Source organism: Tamandua tetradactyla, chromosome 9 (assembly GCF_023851605.1).
Source record: "Tamandua tetradactyla isolate mTamTet1 chromosome 9, mTamTet1.pri, whole genome shotgun sequence".
NCBI classification, from domain to species: Eukaryota; Metazoa; Chordata; class Mammalia; order Pilosa; family Myrmecophagidae; genus Tamandua; species Tamandua tetradactyla.
The window spans coordinates 34,577,566-34,595,234 of NC_135335.1; the positions used below are offsets into that span (position 1 = coordinate 34,577,566).

The 17,669-nt window shown below is 41.4% G+C and overlaps 1 protein-coding gene across 1 annotated transcript in view; it reads left to right on the forward strand.

Moving 5' to 3' along the window:
- Positions 1-17,669, forward strand: part of C9H3orf20 (chromosome 9 C3orf20 homolog) — an 87,699-nt gene that overhangs the window by 53,144 nt on the left and 16,886 nt on the right. Inside the window, exons 11-13 of the mRNA XM_077116434.1 lie at positions 173-304; positions 5,396-5,519; positions 6,931-7,180. Of these exons, the coding sequence (XP_076972549.1) occupies positions 173-304; positions 5,396-5,519; positions 6,931-7,180 (506 nt within the window). The remainder of the gene's footprint in view (positions 1-172; positions 305-5,395; positions 5,520-6,930; positions 7,181-17,669) is intronic.

The window sequence follows — 17,669 nt, forward strand, 5'->3', positions numbered from 1 at the left end:
ATGTTCTTCTGTCTTCTCCATGAAAGCCAAATTCTGATATGAGAGCCAGACATTTCTTACAAATCCTTTAGCCCCAAACCAAGAGAGGGCTTGTGCTCTGTTCTAGTTCAGGAAAGGGTGGGTGGGGCAATTGAAGCAGGGATCCTATGAGTACTGTTTCCTTCCCTTACAGGTGAATGAGCAAATGAAGCTGACGGTGCTGGGGCAGGACTCCATGATGGTCACCTTCACCTCCCTGAATGAGACAGTGACACTCACTGTATCGGCCAACAACTGTCCCCATGGGATGGCACATGATAAACGGGTAAGGCAAAGAAGACCAGGCACCCACCCCTGACCTCAGAGTACCTCCAGTGGGGATGCTACCTCCCATCTCAATGCACTGGCCTATGCTGCTCACCCTGAGGCAAGGCCCCACTTCTTTCTCTGCCTCATGGACTCATGTGTCATCCATAGCCCACCTTGAGTATTACCTTCTTTGTGAAACTTCTTGTGTCAGTTAGGCTCCTTTCACTTGTAAGTGACAGAATCCAATGTGGACAAGCTTATGCATAAAAAAGAGAATATATTGGCTCAGCAACTGAAAAGCCCATTGACATATTGCTTCAGACATGATAGGTTCCAGGTCCTCAAATGATTCCTTCAGCTCTTTGCTTCCCTTGGTTCCCCTTTTCTCTTTGTTGGCCTAATTCTTAGGATGTTTCTCTTCACATGTCAAGAAGATGACCACAAGCGTGTCTGGACTATTGTTCTAGCAGCTCTAGTCTCCCCTGGGGAAGGGCTTGTCTTTCCCAAGCACTCCAGTAAAGGTGCCAGCCTGGATACTCATTGGCTTTATTGGCTGCCGGTGTCTGAAACATTCCTGGGGTCCAGGGTGTAGGAGGATGTTATTCATACTGGCCAGGCTTTAGTCTCATGCCTATCCTGGGAGCCAAGGGGTAAGAGCAGCCCTGAGTGATCTGGCTGGGCTTAGAATGGGGCAGGAGTGATTCCTTAAAGGAAAATCATAGTGGTGTTACCAGAAGAAGGAGAAATGATGCTGGACAGAATAACCTCCAATATATGTGGATGACTCCTCTCCACCACTCCCTTTCCCCAGGTAAGATCTCTCTCTCCTTCTGCTGGACCGTCCCAGGCATGACACACCACCATTCCAGCATTCCATTTTTTACTTACAAGTCAGCTTTCTCTATCAAATTGGGAATGACCTGTGATTCTTACTAATGTCTATTGCTCCAGTACCCAATACCAGAACTGCTCAAATTAAGTATTTACTAAATATTTATCAGATGAATGAGAAAACATCAGAGACTGGGAGCCCAGTCCTCCCACCCACTGGATCTCTGTTGATTTTACTGTGTGCCTGTTCCAAACTCAACATCTTGGGGAGAGATGGAGAAGATGGACAGAACCCAGTCCCTAATTCCTGAACAGTATATAGTGTGGAGGAGAACCCTTGACACACAGCATGAAACTGGGGAAACCAAGGGCTTGACTGGATGAGGCCGACCATTTGCATGCCACAAAGGAGTGCCTTTCTGGGGTCGACTTATTCAGGGAAGGCTCCTTGGAGTAGCAGCAGAGGGATCACACCTCCCAGTTTGCCTGGAGCCAGTCCTGGTTTACAGCTGTCAGCCTGAAGGAATTATTAATAGCACCCCTTCCACTCTCCAAGTGTCCTGATTTGGATGATAAATTATTTGGTCACCCTGAGCAAAAGCTCTTAAACTGTGGAGACAAGTGTCACTGCATGGCACGGGCTCATAGACTCAGAACCTGTGGAGACCACCCAGCCTAGCGTCCTCGCTTTACAGGAGGACACAGGAGTCAGGGATTTGCTGGGGATCAAGGTCATCAGAACAAGACTTATAAAGCATCTGTGTTTCTGCTGAAGGAAAGAGCTGCACCTGGTTGTTGTTGTTTTTTTTTTTCTTTCAATGCACTTTCATTTCAATAGCATTTCGACTTCACTAAATCATTAACTAATTAATAAACGTTTATAGTACAGCAGAATGCCAAGTTGGCTGCTGGGGATGTGGAAATGAAGAAGTCACACTCCCTCTAGCCTCCAAGATCCTTTCAGTCTAATGGAAGAGGCAAAGACATCCATCCCAGCTGTAATCCAGCTTCATTAGTGTGGCGTGCCGGGCAGAGAGGCACTGTGGGAACATCCAGGAGACTCAGATGGCTGTAAATTCAGCTTGGACCTGTTATTTTAAAGAATGAAATAACGAAAGGATTTTAGCTGGCATAATTAACCAGGCTTGTTGATGAGTTCATCTTGTCAATTCGATTCCATACTATTATTCTGAAACTCTTTGTTACATGATTAAGTGCACACTCTGTACGAGGTCACATATCTATGTTTCTTAAAACTTTTTTTTGACTGCTTGAAAATGCAAACTTTTCTTCTCAAAGGCAATAGATTTTAGAAAATTATTCATTCCCATAAAATTGTAGTGATGCTCTGTTTTCCTGGCAACCTCTTGTCTGTTTCTGTCTGAAGTTTGGAGCCCAGCTGAGAACCAAGTTAGAGAAATCGCTCGAAGTCTAAACATGCTCTCTAGGCATGGAAAAGCCCCTCAATAATTTGTCTTTTTTAATTACCCTACTGCAACTTTTTAGCAAGCTAGAATTAGACATCATCTTATCTTCCTGGCTGCTAAAACAAATAGCACACACAGTAGGTTGGCTTAAACATAGGAATTTATAGGCTCATGGTTTTGAAGCTAGGAGAAGTCCAGGCTTGAGGTGTCAGTAAGGTGATGCTTTCTCCCCCAAAACTGTGGTGTTTTGGGGCTGGATTGGAATATCCTTGGTCCGTGGCTCTTTTGTCACATGGCAATGCATGTGGCCATGTCTTCTCTTTCTTCTCTGTTTCCACTGACTTCCAGCTTCTGCCTGTGATGTCATTTTCCACGTCCAATTTCTTTGTTTATTAAGACTTCAGCCCTATCAGGTTAAGGCCCCCCTCATACCGACTGGGCATGCCTTAACTGATAACGTCTTCAAAGGTCCTATTTACAAATGGATTCACACCTCCAGGACCAGGGACTGAGAGCTGAGCATGCCGTTTGTGGGGAACACGATTCAGTTCCCAGTAGACGTTCAGAGTTGTGCTGACCGGTAGGGCAGCCACATGCCCCATGTGGCTATTGAACACTTGAAATGTGACTAGTCAGAATCAAGATGGGCTGTAAGTGTGAAATAAATCCAGATTTCCAAGGACTTAGTATGATCAGAGAATGTGAAATTTCTCATTAATAACTTTCTTTGGATTACATGTTGAAATGACCATTTTTATATATTATATTTAATAAACATTATTAAAATTAATTTCACCTTTAAAAAAACTCCTAAATGCAGCTACTAGAATGTTTGAAGTTACTTATGTAGCTCACATTTTATTTCTATTGGACAGTGCTGATCTAGAGGATAGAGTCCCCACATTGGGGAACACACATTCAGACGAGCTTACAAAGACACAGTTTGACAATAAGGTAGAAGCCTGAAAAGTTATTAAAAAGGATATAATAACCCAAATAGCATAACTGACTTGAGGACATTTAGCATGGGGTAAACAGATAAGTACATTAAAGTAGCTGCTGTAAACAGTACTGTATTAGAGATGAGAGTAATTGACATTGACAGTGAAGACTGGCTTGCCAAAAAAAATTAGTCTTAACCTATCCTATTTGGAAAAGCAGGAATGTGTACCTTATATTACAACTTTCTAACTAGCTAAACAAATGAATTAGTATCATGATTTGCTATGTGTAGCAGGGTTTCCAGATGTTGGCCTTCACAGTCTGATTAAGCATCTCAGGATATTTTTACATCAACTCTCGAGGCTCATAAAATTGGTTCTTGTTAGATTCTTGAACTGAGAGAGCTCTAACTGCCAGGAGCCTCTGAGTAAATTTGCTGAGCATGGGGTTTGGCAAAAAGTTTAGACTAAGACCATAGGACATGGAGCCAGTCTCTTTCCTGATCTGGACCTCAGTTTCCCCATCTGTAAAGCAGTTTGTAGTGAGGACCTGCCCAACTTTGCCATGCTCCCATCCTATGACTTTAACAATTTCTTCAACTAGGCTTGTTTGGATCTGCTTATCCTCGGCAGCAAAAGTCACAGTCGCCTAGGAAAGCTGTGCGGGATGGGCTCCACCCTCAAAGCTTCTGTCATTGGGAAGCTTGTTAGAAGGTTTCTCCAGAGACGCATCATCACCCATCAGAGCAACAGCCAAACTGGCAGTCCCAGCTTTTATAGCCCTGTGCCTGGGCTCCTCACTAAATATTTCTATCTAGGCAGCACTTTGGAAGTGAGGCAATACCTCAATTTAAATGCTTTATTAGCCTGGAGTGCTGCCTCAAATCCTTTTTGGAAGCAGGCTGGGTGTAAATTACAAATAAATAAATAAAATTAGCCCAGAAGCAGCAGCTGGAGCCAGCAATATGAAGGATTGTTCAGACTTTGCTATTAATTGGGGCATTCTTTACAGAATTCCTGCCTGCAGAGTGAAGAAGGAAGCATGAGCCTACTTTGTTATTCTTCAGAAAATCTGTGCACCACCCAACCTCACTCTCCCCACCTGATGCTTAAATTCCACAGAAGAAAATATTTGTACATACCTAGACTATGTTAAGTGGAAGACATAGGAAGTGTGGATCCTACCCTCAAGGAGCTGACAAAATTTAGGCATAAAAGAAGTAGGAAAATGATCAGGGCACAGGGCAGGAAAGAAAGGAATGGAAGCAGGACAAATGTGGAAGTTAGCCTAGGAAGCAATCACTCTTAGTTAAGGAAACCGGGGAAGGCTTCCTGGAAGAAAAAGACTTTTAAAGTCAGGCTTTGACTAGAAATACTTCTGGAACCTGAGCCTGCTTTCTGCAGTACCATGGATAAGCCCCAGCTGTTCAGAGTGCACCTCAGGTCGGGTTCATCAGGGAACAGACTCTGAAGTGCAGACCAGTGTGCGGGAGTCTACTGGGGACTACTCTTAGGAACGACCCCTTTGGGGGTTGAAGGAAGTAGACTGGGGCAGAAAGAGAGGTTGATCTGCAATGCAGTCACAACAAAGGTGTCTGCCATCTCACAGGGAGTCCTGAAGCCAGAATAGCCCTTCAGAGTCATCCTGAATTGAGTCCAGGAGTCTGGGTCTTTGTGTCCCCAAAGTCAAGGAACAGCTCTGCCCAGTAGAATCAGAGAGGGGAGGTTAAGAGTCAGGCCTGGCCCAATGTGCAGGAAGAATTCATTTGACTGCGGGAGAGGTAAGTGTTTCCAGGTAGAGGAAAGGCACCTCCTCCAAACAAGAGCAAGTCCCGATTTTCTCTGGGCACGGCAGACCACTTCTTACAAGACAGGTGACAGCTGCCTCTCCCCTTTTTCTCTCTCCAGATGACCCACAGATTCAACAGTGTAGACGACAAAACTTCTAAGATGAGTCGAGCCCTGGCGGAGATCAAGAAGCGGTTTCAGAAGACAGTGACTCAGTTCATGAATTCTGTCTTGCTGGCAGCAGGTACCAAGGGGGCAGAAGGTGGGAGGAGACCTATTTAATTGCTTCCCCAAGCCTGGGTCACCTGCAGATAGTCTCAGAGGACAGCTCTTTGCCACCCATCCATTGTTCCATCTTGTGTCTGAGTCTCCAGGGAAACAGGCAAAGCAGGGATGATTTTCCCATTTGTAGATAGGATCATCAGGCTTGGGCTGCTGAAGGGATTTGCCAAGGCCACACAGCTAATAAACAATGAACTTGGCCAACTTCAATTTCTGGGTTCTCTCCCTATGTGTCTTTAATTTCTCCATGTGTCTGTCTTATTTTTCTCTCTCACACATTGTCTCTCCAAATCCCTCTCTGTCCCCACTCCACACTTAGTTCACCTCTCAGCGCCACCTCTCCTATTGTGCATTATCCATTTTAGCCCGTTACCCTCTACTTGTTGCGGAAGTTCTCACCTGGCTGTCCTTGTTGGGCCCACAGAGCTCCCCCAGGGCAGGCGAGGGTGGCCTCAAGATCACTTCCATATCTATCTAGGCTCATCTCGATGGGATGGCCTGGGAATAAAGGAGCACCACCCCCTACTCTGTGCTGGGTCCCAGGGGACCGTGCTTCCCCCAGGACCTCCCTGGGGAATTTCTTAGACTCGGTTCAAATGTCCCTTTTCTGTGGGAAGTCTTCCCTGACATCCCCAGAAAAATTGGTCTCACCCTCTACTAGATCCCTCAGCATTTTATACCTGCTCGAATTAAAAATCTTACTACCTTGCATTGGGAATATTTCTTTATTTGCCTGTCCCCCACCCTGCACTCTACTAGGAGTTCCCAGAGAAGCATTTTCTGGGTCACCTCTGTATGCCCAGTGTTCAATCAATGTTTGATAAGTGAATGAAGGAATGAGAGGTCCAGTGTAGCATGGAAAGCCAGACCAGAACACAAACAAATACAGTGCAACAAAGAAAATAGATGGAAATGACTTAAATCTGGAGACATCCGGGAAGAGAATTCTCAGGGAAGACAAAGGCATGGGTCAGGAATGGGTGGTAGAGGAGGTCTCACTCGGTATACCTAGCCTCTGAGTCATGACCCCTGGCTGCTATGGAGCATGCAATGCTGATTGAAACCCAAGCTGGGGGGCGGAGTAGGGGGTGGGGGGTGGAATCTGGACTGGGTCTTGAAAAGCAAGTGGAAATGAGATTTGCTCATTCTTACATGCATCCAACATTTACTGATCACTAATTGAACTCGGGTTGCAGCATGGTGCTGGGTAAATGGGGGGGAGCCACCCACACAGGAGAATCAGGAGGAGTGAGGAAGCAGAGGCGGAGATGAGCTAGAGGGCTCAGAGGTTTAGAGCCTCAGAGCTGGGGCAGAGAGGTTGGCTAGGGCTGGGCTGGGACGGGGAAACAAGGAAAAGTGTCTTCTGTCAACAGGTCTGTTCACCATAGAATATCCAGTAAGGGAAGAGGAAGAAAGCACTCGGAGCAAGATGAAATTTGGGCCTCATCCCGAGAGGGGCCCCAAACTAAGTATACACTCAGAAGAGAACATTTTGCGATCTCAGACAACACAGGCAGACTCCTCAGTGGGAGAGTCTTCAAAGGAAGAGCTTGGCTCTATTCCTACAAGCCCCACTCGGAAGAAGAGCAGCAGAAGCCCAGCCAAGGCCATGGTCATGTCCAGGTTGGCCTTGTCATTCATTTCTCCCGGTACTGCGATGGGTAGCAGGCACGCGGTGATGGAAGCTGGGGTTTCAATAGGATTGTTCATGTCTTTGTAGTGTTGGAAGTTTCCAGTATATGAACACAGTATTTCCCTTTTTTAGTTTAGGTCTTCCCTAACCTCTCTATAACCTTTTGTAGTTTTCAGCATAGCAGTCTTGTATGTCTTTCATTAGATGTATTCCAGGAAATGTAATCGTTTTTGGTGCTACTATAAATTATGTTTTTTAATTTATTTTTTTTAATTTGAGGCTGGTTTGTAGAAAGGCAATTGATTTTATCTCATTTTTAAATTTATTTTTTAGTTTACATACAGTAAAGTTACTTTTGTTGGTATAAAGTTTTATAAGTTTTGACAAATGCATGAAGTTGTGTGACTACCACAACAGCCAATATACAGAACGGTTCCATCACCTCACCCCCTCCAAAACAATTTCCTCATGCTAACCCTTTTGTAGTCACACCTTTCCCTTATCCTTAACCCCTAGCAACTACTGATCTTTTCTCTGTATCTATAGGTTTGCATTTTCGAAGATGTAATATAAATGGAATTTTAATGTATGTGGCCTTTTGAATCTAGATTCTTTCACTTAGTATGTGATATTCTTTCATGTGAGATTTGTCTCCATTGTTGCATGTATCAGTAGTTCATTTCTTTTTATTATTGAGCAGGGGTTCAACATAAATCACGTTGTTTGCACAGTCTAGGCATGGTGTAGGGAGTAACTAATTCAAGTGCCAAGTGCCCAGATGCCAGCCAAGGGCAGCTTCGTAAGCAGGCTTTTTAATGTAAACTTCAGGCCTTCTATAGTAACTCTTTTCTGCACATATTCCGTGGTATGGATAGTCAAAAAATTGTTTATCCTTTCATCTATTGAAGTCATTTCACTAAGTGTGGGATAACTGAATTTTATGTGTATGTTTAGCTTTGACTGAAACTGTCAAACTGTTTTCCAAGTAGCTGTAACATTTTACATTCTCACCAGCAATGTATAAGAGTTCCAGTTACTCCAAATCTTTGTCAGTTATTGATATCATTTTTTCCTTTTTATTAATTTTAACCATTCCAATAGATATGTGGTGATATCTCATTTTTTAGCTAAAAAAATTATTTTTATAAGTTTAGGTTATTTCTTCCTTAAATGTTTGATATAATTTACCAGTGAAGCCATCTATACCTGGAATTTTCTTTCCGTTCAAGTTATTCATTAAAATTTTTATTTTGATAGATTTAGGACTACTTAGATTTTCTATTCCTTTTGTGTACATTTTGGTAAGTTGGGTTTTTCTAGGAATTTATACATTTCATCTAAATGTTTAAAGAAGTTGAAATAAAATTTTTCAAATTCCATTTTGTGATAGTTTAAATGACTAAAGAACCCCTTTTGTAGTACTAGTATTAGTTATTTGTCTTTTTTCTTTTTCCCTTAATCAGGCTTTCCAGGATTTATCAATTTATTAGCGTTTTCAAAGAACCAAATTTTAACCTTTTAATGACATATTTTTTATTTCATTAATTGTTGCTTTTTCTTATTATTTCCTTCTATTTGCTTTCTTTGAGTTTAATTTATATATTTTTTCTGACTGTTTTGAAGTGTGGATGTTTAGATAAATGGGTTTTTAAATTCTTTTTTGACAGATGTGCATATAATGCTGTGAATCTCATTCTAAGTCCAGCTTTTGTTGCATCCCACAAGTTTTGACATGTCATATTTTCATTATTTTTATTCCAGGATATGTAATTTTTTTTTGTTCAAAATAGTTTATTCTTTCTTGTCTCATCAGAATGCAGATTATCCTTTTTTTAAAAGGTATAAATTATACTTCTTGGGGATTTTTCTAGAAATCTTTTTTTTGCTAATGTTTAATTGTGCTGTGGTCAGAGAACAAAGTGCATGATTTCAATCCTCTGAACTTTGTTGTCTTGCTTTATGACAAGACATGGTCTGGTTTAGTAAATATTTCATGTGCATTTGAAATCAATGAATGTTCTGTAGTCATTTGGTATAGTGTTTTGTTTTTGGTTTTTGGCATGGGCAGGCTCCAGGAATTGAACCCCGGTCTCTGGCACGGCAGGCAAGAATTCTGCCATTGAGCTACCGCTGCGCCGCCTGGTATAGTGTTTTATAAATGTTAGGTCAGGTATGTCAATCACATTGTTCAAATTTTCTATATACCTTACTCATTTTTTTTTTACTTGTATAGTCTACTGACGAGTGTATTAATATTTCCCACTATGATTCTGGAGTTATCTATTTCTCCTTTTAATTCTATCAGTTTTGCTGTGGATATTGTAAGACTCTGTTATCAGGCAAGTATAAACTTAGGATTGTTGTATCTTCCTGTGGTTATCCATTTTATCATTAAGAACACCCTCTTTACCTCTAGAAATGCTTCCTTTCTTATAGTCTACTATGTCTCATATTAGATAGCAGCATAAGCTTTTTTTTTGTCTTTTTCCCTTTTCCTTTTTTTAAAAAAATTTCAGCCTTTCTGTACTCTTATTTTAAGATGCATCTCTTGTAAGAAACATGTATTTGGAGATTCGTTTTTTTTTATCCAATCTGTCAATCTTTGTCTTTTAATTAGAGTATTTCATTTCTTTGCATTTATATTATGACAAATATGACAATATTTGGTATTAATTTACCACCTTACTATTTGTTTTCTATTTGGCTCACTTGTTCTACATTCCTTGTACTCTGTTCTCGTGCCTACTTTTGGGTTAATCAAACAAAAAATATTTTCTTTTCCACTTTAATTAGTTAAAAATTATTTTACTATTCCTATAGTGGTTACTCCAGAGATTAATAAAATGCATTCTTGATTTATTAAAATCTAATATAATTTAATACTTTTACCACTTCCCAAACAATGTGATGATTTAGAATTTTTCTATTTATCCCACTTCCTTCCTTTGGTGCTATTGTTGTCATGTATTTAAATTCTTTCTATTTATCTATCTATCTAGATTATAAACTACCTCATAAGATATTATTTCAAGCATTTTTATACGGTTAGTTTACAATTAAATTTGTTCACACATTTACCCTTTACATCACTCTGCATTCTTTATTGCATCTTTACTTCCATTTGGGATCATTTTCCTTCCGCCTGAAAAACTTCCATTAGAATTTCCTTTAGTATGTCTTCTGGTGCCTTTTTTTTTTTTCTGCCTGAATATGTCTTTATTTTACCTTCATTTTTGGAAGTTATTTTCTATGATTGGCAATTTTTTTTTTAGCACCTGGATTTGTTTTTCTATGGTTTTCTGGCTTCTCTCATATCTGTTAAGAAGTGAGAGCTCAGTCTTATTGTTGTTCCTTTGAAGTTTAAGTCGATGTATCTTTTTTACCCTGAATTCTGTTTTGTTTTTTTCCTCTTAGTTTTTTAGTGGCTTTTCTATGATGGACCTCATGTGATTTTCATTTTATTTATCCCATTTGTAGAAATGTTTGAATCTGTGGATTTCATCAGTTATGGAAAATTCTAAGCCATTATTTCATTAAATTTTGCCTCTTTCCCTTCCTCCCCCACTCAAAACTAGAACTCCAGATACTTTCATCTTAGACCTTTTCACTGAGTTCCATAGGTCTCCCCTTCTTTAATCTATATTTTCCAGTTTTCCCCTCTAGGCACTTCATTCTGGGTATTTTCTACTGACCTATCTTCCCATTGACTAATATGCTCTTTAACTGTGTCTAATCTGCTGCTAAAAATCATCACTTGTGTCTATGATTTATTCCATTTTTCAGTTCCCAAGTTTCTATTTGATTCTCTTTTTTCATTGTGAAATATACATAAAAATATATGCAAAAAAAGCAATAAATTTCAAAGTACACTGCAACAATTAGTTGTAGAGCAGATTTCAGAGTTTGGTATGGGTTACAATTCCACAATTTTAGGGTTTTACTTCTAGCTGCTCCATGATACTAGAGACTAAAAAGAAATATCAATATAATTGATTCTACACTCATACTCATTTGTTAAATCATATCTTCTCTATTATAATTCCACCTTCTCGTTTATCTTTTTCCCAATCTTTAGGGGTATTTGGCTATGCCCATTCTAACTTTTTCATGTTGTAAAGAGCTTTGTTTAATATGGGATAGAGTAATATTCTTGGAGAGGCTGGCCCCTCTGGGTTTCAGGACTTATCTGGCCTAGAAACCCATCTGGAGGTTGTAGGTTTCTGGAAAGTAATCATAATGCATGGGAACTTTGTAGAATCTTAACTAAAGCCCTAAGTGTTCTTTAGGGTTGATGGGAATGATTTTGGTTGGTGTGCTGGTTTGAAAGGATGTATGTCCCCTAGAAAAGCCATGTTTCAATCAAAATCCCATTTTGTAAAGCCAAAACAATCCCTATTCAATACTGTATGTTGGGAACTATAATTAGATCATCTCCCTGGAGATGTGATTTAATCTGAGTGGTTGTTAAACTGGATTAGCTGAAGGCATGACTCCACCCATTTGGGTGAGTCTTGATTAGTTTCTGGAGTCCTATAAAAGAGGAAACATTCTGGAGAAAGAAAGAGATTCAGAGAGAGCAAAGCAGAACAACATAGCCACAAGAAGCACAGTCCACCAGCCAGTGACCTTTGGAGATAAAGACGAAAAGTGCCTCCTAGGGAGTTTCATGAAACAAGAAGCCAGGAGAAGAAGCTAGCATATGATGCTGTGTTCACCATATGTCCTTCCAGTTGAGAGAGGACCCCTGACCATGTTCACTGTGTGCCTTTCCAGATGAGAGAGAAACTCTGACTGCGTTCGCCACATGCCCTTCCACTTGAGAGAGAAACCCTGAACTTCATCAGCCTTCTTGAACCAAGGTATCTTTCCCTGGATGCCTTAGATTGGCCATTTCTATAGACTTGTTTTAATTGGGATATTTTCTTGGCCTTAGAACTGTAAACTAGCAACTTATTAAATTTCCCTTTTTAAAAGCCATTCTGTTTCTGGTATATTACATTCTGGCAGCTAGCAAGCTAGAACAGTTGGGTTCTGGCAAACCATGATGAGTAGCAATATCTAGCTGAAGCTTGTGTAAGAGTAGCCTTCAGAATAGCCTCTTGACTCTATTTGAACTCTTTCAGCTACTGATACCTTATTTGTTACAATTATTTTCCCCATTTTGGTCAGGAAGGTATTTGTCAATCCTGCGGTGCCAGGACAGCCAGGCTCATCCCTGGGAGTCATATCCCATGTTGCCAGGGAGACTTTCATCCCTGGATGTCATATCCTATGTAGGGGAGAGAGTAATGATTTCACTTACGGACTTGTGCTCAGAGAGAGAGAGGCCACATCTGAGCCACAAAAGAGGTCCTCTGGAAGTAACTCTTAGGCATAACTATAGGTAGGCTAAGTTTCTCTGTTACGTAAATAAGCTTCACAAGAGCAAGCCTCAAGATCAAGGTTGGCCTATCAACTTGGGAGTCCCTAATGTTTGGGACAGTATCAGGGGTTTCGTGGTAAGGTTTAATAGGTCCATATTTTTTCTCCCATCTCTCAAGAGACTTTGCCAACACTTTTTACCTATCTGCTCAACATACTCTGGGATGTATCCAGGTATTACATTAAGCTATGAAGAATTGTAAGCCTTCATTCCTACTCTGGGCTCCCTGTATTTAGGTTGTTTAAATGATTTATCCAGACAGGTTGAGTTAGATTATGTGCTACAGAAAATTTAGATTCTGGACAAAATAAACCTCTCTTCCTTTGGTCTCATAAAGTAAGTGAAGTTCTAAAATACAGACAATGTCTTCCTTAAGATAAATGTATTCTGATCTCTAATTGAAGCCTGATCTCCTTTTCAATTTCTCTAAGTTGTTGTATGTAGCAGTGCTGACCTTCAGAACCGCAGAACTCCTACTCTGTCTTAGGTGTCACACAGGTACCCAAAATTCCAGGAAAATATCAGGTTACACATATATAGCACAGCTTCTCAAAATCTAGAAATAGCAATTCCTGCTCTGGACTAAATATGACTGCTGTAAGAGCTTACAATCCAATTTTCTTGTTTTGTTTAAATGAGACCATACAATATTTGCTCTTTTGTTTCTGGCTTATTTTACATCACATAATGTCCCACAGGTTCATTCACAACATTGCATGCCTCACAACTTTGTTCCCCTCTGTAGCAGCACAATATCCAATCATATGTATATAGCACAGTGCGCCATTCTACTCAGTCAGTGTATCCTTCAGCCACCTCCATCCATTGGGCACATTTGATTATTTTGTATTCTAATTTTCTACTGAAATTCTCCATCTTGGTTCCTATTTTCTGGTACATAGTAATCATAGTTACTTTAAAGTCTATTTCAGATAATTCCTATATATTTATGACATGTCTGAATATGTGTGTATGTGTATCTACGCTGTGGCTCTGTTTCTTATAGTTTTTATCCAATTCTTCCTTTTTTTATACCTGATTTTGTGTGTGTGAGTGTGCCAGATATCATACATGAAAAATTATAGAGAAATTATGGAGAAAAATTATACAGGCTCTAGATAATGTTCCTCCAGAGAGGGTTTGCCTTTGCTTTCAACAGGCAACTAGGCAAGGAGCAGGTCACCCAAATCCACACTGGGATTAAAGATGTGCTTCAATCTTTTGGAAGGTTTGTCTATTTCTATTTCACCTTTACTCTAAGGATATAATTCTTTTAGTCCTCATCCAAAAACTTGGGCTGTTCACAAGGAACTTTTTCCTTGATGGGCCCTGAACTTCTATTTTACTCCTCCAGCCCCATCAACCTGTCAGGAGCTCTGTTCAGCCCCTCAGCCTGTCATGCCCAGGGTTCATTTCAGAATCAGCAATTGCCTCGAGGGATAAAGCAGTCCTAAGTGATAGGTTCTTCTTTCTTGGTTTCTCTCTTTTTCCAGATCCTGACCCTGAAAATTCTCACTGACTTGAGAGGTCTCTAGTGCCCTTAAATAGATTTTTTAAAAAAAATATTTTGTTGAACTTTTCTAATTTTTCTCACAATGAAGTTTGGTCCAAAATACCCTACTCAGCTATTGTCAAAAGTGAAACATCGGGCCACAGTGGTTCAACAGGCAGAGTACTCACCTGCCATGCCAGAGACCTGGGTTCAATTCCTGATGCCTGCCTATGCAAAAAGAAAAAGAAAATGTGAAATATCTGTGATTGCTCTGTGAGGAAATGATTATAGGTTGGCAAGAGAGGACCCAAAGCAGTTAGAAACCATCTTAGTAATCTGGGTGATACCAGTGATGTGCTGTCAAGTGTGGTAGAAGGAGGAGAAGATTCAACAGATTTGTAATTAGTTTCAGAAATTGAACTAACAGGATCAACTCACTGATAGTTATGGGATAAGGAAAAGAGAAGTATCATGGATGACTTTTAGGCTTTGGGTTTAAGTAACTGAAAAATGATTGTCATGGTCATGTTCATGTGTCAACTTGGCCAAGTGGTGGTACCTATTTGTCTGGTTGGGCAAGTGCTGGTCTGTCTGTTGCGATGAGGACATTTCATAGAATTAAATCATGATCACGTCAGCTGCATCCACAGCTGATTCCATTTGTAATCAGCCAAAGGGGAGTGTCTTCTGCAATGAGTGATGCTTAATCTAATTACTGGAAGCCTTTTAAGGAGGATTCAGAAGAGACAGGCCAAAGAGCAGGAGCTCTCCTGCTTTGGCCCGTGAGCCTCGCCTGTGGAGTTCATACAGACCTTCCATCAGAATTGTCAGCTTCACAGCCTGCCCTGCGGATTTTGGACTCTGTGTTCCTGTGGTCACATGAGACACTTTTATAAATTTTATATTTGCGAGTGTTCTCTGTTGATTCTGTTTCTCTAGAGAACCCTAACTAATACATTTTGGTACTGGAGACTAGGGGGCTGCTGTGGTTTGCAAATACCAGATATGTTGGAATGGTTTATTGGATGGCTAAGGGGAAGATTTTGGAGGAATTGTGAAGAGAATGATGGAGAAGTCCTGGAGTGTTTGAAGAGACTGTTGGTGTAAACGGAACCACTGCCAATCTGCACAAAGGGGGACACAAAGGGACAAATTGGAGTTTGCAGAGTGAGAACCATGGATACTCAGATCTGAAGCCAAGAAACCTCAGCCAGGAGAATGGATCCACCCATATACATGGAGAGGGTGAGTTTGCCCTGAGGGCAGAAGATGAGTCTCCCATCTCATTACAGTGGAAGAGTTGTGCAGCCTCAGGCCTTGGAAAAGGTATAGCATGCTCCCTGGGGACTGGGAAGAGCCTAGGTGCCACCACATGGAGGGGTTGAGTATGTGCCCCAGAAATGGTAGAGAGCCCAGGGGTGGCTCTGATGCCTGGAGAGAGTGGAGCCGAGAAAAAGGTGGTCTCCTCAATGTTCCTCGAGGTTGATTTGGAAAGAGGCGGGCCACTGCATAGGCTCTTGGAAAGGGTGGGACTGCCACTTTCTAAAGCTGAAGGATAAATGACTTTCAGACTTTGAAATCCAATGGTGTTTGCCCTGTGGGTTTTCCTTCCAGTTTCTCCCTGTGGATCCTGTGACTGTCCCTCCTTTTCATATTGGTACCAGACAACTTGTTTTGAGATTCACAGATCCATAGCCAGAAGAGAATTTTTTTTTCACCTTAATATTGTTTAAGGTGATGCATGTAGTTGCCAAGTTGACAAGGGGTGGACATATGGTAGTTAGATTCAGTTGTCAACTTGGCCAGGTGAAAGCACCTAGTTCTGTTGCTGTGGACATGTGCCAATGGTACGTGAACCTCATCTGTTCCTGAGTACATCTGCTGTCGGCTGGGAGGCATGCCTGCTGCAATGAATGACATTTGACTTAATTGGCTGGTGCTTAAATGAGAAAGCACACATAGCACAGCCTAAGCAGCTCAGCATACCTCATCTCAGCACTTGCAGCTCAGCCCAGGCCTTTGGAGATGCAGAAGGGAATCACCCCAGGGAAAGTTGTTGGAACCCAGAGGCCTGGAGAGAAGGCCAGCAGAGACCACCCTGTGCCTTCCCATGTAAGAAAGAACCTCAGATGAAAGTCAGCTGCCTTTTCTCTGAAGAACTAACAAAATAAATCCCCTTTTATTAAAAGCCAATCTGTCTCTGGTGTGCTGCATTCTGGCAGCTAGCAAACTAGAACAGTGATGTTGTCATTAATTCAGATGGAGTAGAGCAAGAGAAAATAGGTTTGTGAGGAGTTAGGTGGGAATAAAATGTGCAAATTACAAACATACCCCTATCAGTATATATGGCCAGGAACCCTGGCCCAGATGGAGAGACCCCAGTTCCCATTCAGGTCCATTGTTATGAATTGTCACAGGGCTGTTCAATGGGTCTCTGAGTCATTTTCTCCTTTGATCCTAGAAACCACTCTCCTCACTTCATAGAGCACAGTCCCAAAACCCTGAGAAGGTTATGGGAATTGACAAAGTTCACACTGGTTTTAGTGTCTCTCAGCCTCTCAAATGACTGCTTTTTAGTCATTCAACCTCTGAAAACCTCAATTTCATCACCTGTCAAATGGGCATAATAATTCTTGCTCTGTTTTCTCTCCCCCATGTGCTTTCCCATGTTCCTGTGAAGAGCAAAGACTATTTACAAAATGTGCAAAAGTACTATTTAAAGTGTAAAAGCAAATAGAGTTGTGTGCTTAGGTGTTTCCAGACACCCTCGGGAACATTGTGGGAGAAAAGGATGGAACAGATAAATCTGTTTGTCTATTACACCAGGGTTACCTTAACCATATACTTTGATTAGGTTTGCCTTAGACAGCAGACAGCAGGGCAGCAAAGGGGACTGGGAGGGGTTTTTAGGGAAACCTGGAAGACAATAGTCACTCCCGATGTGGTAACAGTGAGCAAGGATGGCCAGAACCTGCAAAAGCCTCCTTCGGTTATCCTCCTTCCAGTCCCAGGAGCTCCAGAGAAGATGCTGATAACAGAGCACTGAGTAGAAGAGGCAAGTTCCTGCTACTCCAACAGCTGTCCTACCTGGAAAGAGCCTAAGCCTGGGCAGGAGCTGTGGGGACCAGCTACTGGGTGTAGGCTTCAGGCTCACAGAGGCCAGAGCTGGCAGGTAGAGGATAGGGGGTTTATTCCAAGTACATGGGACAACCGGAAGAGTAGAGTAAAGTCAGGTTAGAGTGGGAAGGGGGATGAGGATATCAAAAGCTAGGCTGAATTTGACTCGTGGGGCAGAGGTGAACAAAGCTTACCTGCAGGACCAGGACCTTTTCACCGTTTAGGAATACAGGCTCATTGGCTTTAGGCTGCTGACTCATAAAGAAATATGAATTTCTCTGTTCAATCTCCCAAATTTTAGATGTTGCAACTTTTTCAGTTGGGTTTCTGGCAGGAAACAGATGGCGTACGCATATTGGGTAACCTAGGGAGATTTGAATAAAAGCAATACTTACCAAGGTGTGGGCAGGATTAGAGGCTATCACAAGGGATAGTGCAGTTCCTCAGA